At 46.9% G+C, this 2317-nt stretch overlaps 1 gene segment (V, D, J or C); it reads right to left on the bottom strand.

The window, feature by feature from the left end:
• Window positions 1–1434: 1434 nt before the first annotated feature.
• LOC118981126 (immunoglobulin lambda variable 7-46-like) lies at window positions 1435–2110 on the bottom strand. The segment is given in 2 exon segments: window positions 1435–1953; window positions 2037–2110. Coding segments are annotated over 2 exon segments (387 nt in total).
• Window positions 2111–2317: the final 207 nt, after the last annotated feature.

The raw sequence follows: 2317 nt of genomic DNA, 5'->3' as shown, positions 1-2317 counted from the left end.
TCCCCTCTCCCTGCTCCCTGGGCTCCCCAGCAGGACATGAAGGGAAAGGTGGATTTAAATCCTCTATCACGTGCACTCCGACGGGCTCACACACAGCGTTCCCGTCTCTGATAACCACACACAGGCTCCTACTTTGCTGTAGCTGATGCGTCAGAAATCTCACATCTTCGTGGTGGCACCGTGACCTCCCTTCTCAAACCTGTGGGTACTTTGAAGGGACACATAGTTACGGCTTCTTATAGTAAAGGAGACCTGCTGTCCCGAGGCCAGTAGTGAGGCTGTCCGTGGGCACCCCAAAGCCTGGGCCTCCAGGTGCGACTGGGGACAGGTTGTAAGATTTTGTCCCTGGGAGAACCCTGTCCCTTTGCATGCCACACATGGGACTGAGACTTCCCAGGCATCTCACTTCTGGAGGGAGGGGTGACTGCTACAGTCCTCCAGAGAATATGCACTCTCATCCCAGAGAGAGAGAAGGAAGAGAGAGAGAGAGAGAGAGAGAGAGAGAGAGAGAGACCTCAGTGTGAGAGAGAAACACCCATTGGTTGCCCCAACCCACTGTGTCCGATTGGGCTTAAACCCCAAACCTAAGTATATGCCATGACCAGGAATAGAACCCCCGACATTTTGGTGCACAGGACACTGCTCCTACCAACTGAGCCACCAGGCCACGGTGACTGGAGCATTCTTAGGCATAGGTTCTGGAAATACAAAATGAATTGAATCACATGGAGTCAAGTTCAACTACAACAGGGTGAGCCACTCATCCTTTTTTATGCTGGATACGCCTAGTTTCATTAATGAAAGTCTCATGTTAGTTTTCATGATTATGCAAGGTCCAGGGTCCCCTAAATTAAACTTAAAGTTGAATTTGACACATTTACTGTATTAGAAAAGATTTATGCACACAAAGTGATAAATAGCCTTAATTTGTATGAATTATAATATTTTAAATACTATACAATTATAGTAGGTCTTACATTAAGAATAATATTATGTGATCATTCCAGTATATTTTGATATACAGGTCAAGAAACATTGAATAGCTTATGATTGTATTTAAAATGATTTTATTAAACTAATGATACAGTTATAACCATGTATTATGATGAAAATTCTGGGAACAATTGAGAAAATGACTGAATCTACCTAAATTCTAAAAAGTGGACAAGTGATAAGAAGTGAGCTTTCTCAAAACTTGGTAATATCTATATTCCTACATTTTCTTTAATAGCATCGCACTGCTTAATAATCCCATGTGATGTAAAATACACTTTAGTCACATACAAAATGATGATTCCATCCCTTTTTTCTTAGCTGACAAAATTCATAGTTTGGACATATCTTTGTGGTGAAAATGTGTTTGACTTCGGTCTGCTCAAGTTCTCTGCGTTCCTAAGTATTGTAAATACCTGGACTCTGGTTTATCTGGAAAAGCTTCTCCTACGTCATTCACTGTGATTTCCTCCTCTTTAGTGCTACAAGGCATACACATCATTAAAGAGTCCCTCCTGTCCCCTCTGTCCCATCGGGACTGTCTAGAGCGCTGAAGCATAGGATCATGGGAGCCTCAAACCCTGAGATTGTTCTTAGACCAGGCTGGGCCAGGGTAGGTTTACGTCCCAGTTCCTCATCTGAATCTGTCACTGTGCCGAGCACCGCTGTACACCATCCAGCAGTAGTACTCGGCCTCGTCCTCGAGCTGGGCCCCGGAGAGGGTCAGGGCCCCTTTGCCCCCAATAATGGAGCCAGAGAACCGGGCTGGGGTCCACCTGTTTTTCTTGTCTATGTCATAAATCAGTGTTGTGGGGACTTGTCCAGACTTCTGCTGGAACCAGGATGGGTAGTGATCATTGGTGACTGCTCCAGTGTTGTGGCCACAGGTGAGAGTGATTGTCCCTCCTGGGGTCACTGTCAGGAAGGGCTCCTGAGTCACCACAGCCTGAGAGCTGGACCCTGAAATGAAAACAGACACATCAGGAATGAGGAAGGAAGGCAGAAGGTCCCTTCCAAAGCTGGTCTCCGAAATGTCCATGAACCTGGGCAGAGAGTGAGGAGGAGCAGGAGGAGCAGGAGAGGACTCCCGGTCATGGTGCACATGTGTCCAGGACACTCTGGCCACACAGCTGACATTGGACACTCTGGTGTCTCTTTTATCTCCCTCAGCTCCCTGGAGCGAGAGGATTTGTGTTTGGGTCCTGCTTGATGCAAATCTCAGCTCTTTATTTCCCCCACCCTCACTTTCGTGCATCCTCACCCAGGGCCAGCTCTACTATCGGAAGTCAAGGGCTGCCTGCCTGTGGGCTCTGAGTTGGTCTCT

The sequence above is a fragment of the Sturnira hondurensis genome, unplaced genomic scaffold, assembly GCF_014824575.4.
Source record: "Sturnira hondurensis isolate 20B ecotype Veracruz unplaced genomic scaffold, ASM1482457v3 Scaffold0023656, whole genome shotgun sequence".
Lineage (NCBI taxonomy): Eukaryota > Metazoa > Chordata > Mammalia > Chiroptera > Phyllostomidae > Sturnira > Sturnira hondurensis.
This window is presented reverse-complemented; position numbering and strand designations above follow the sequence as displayed.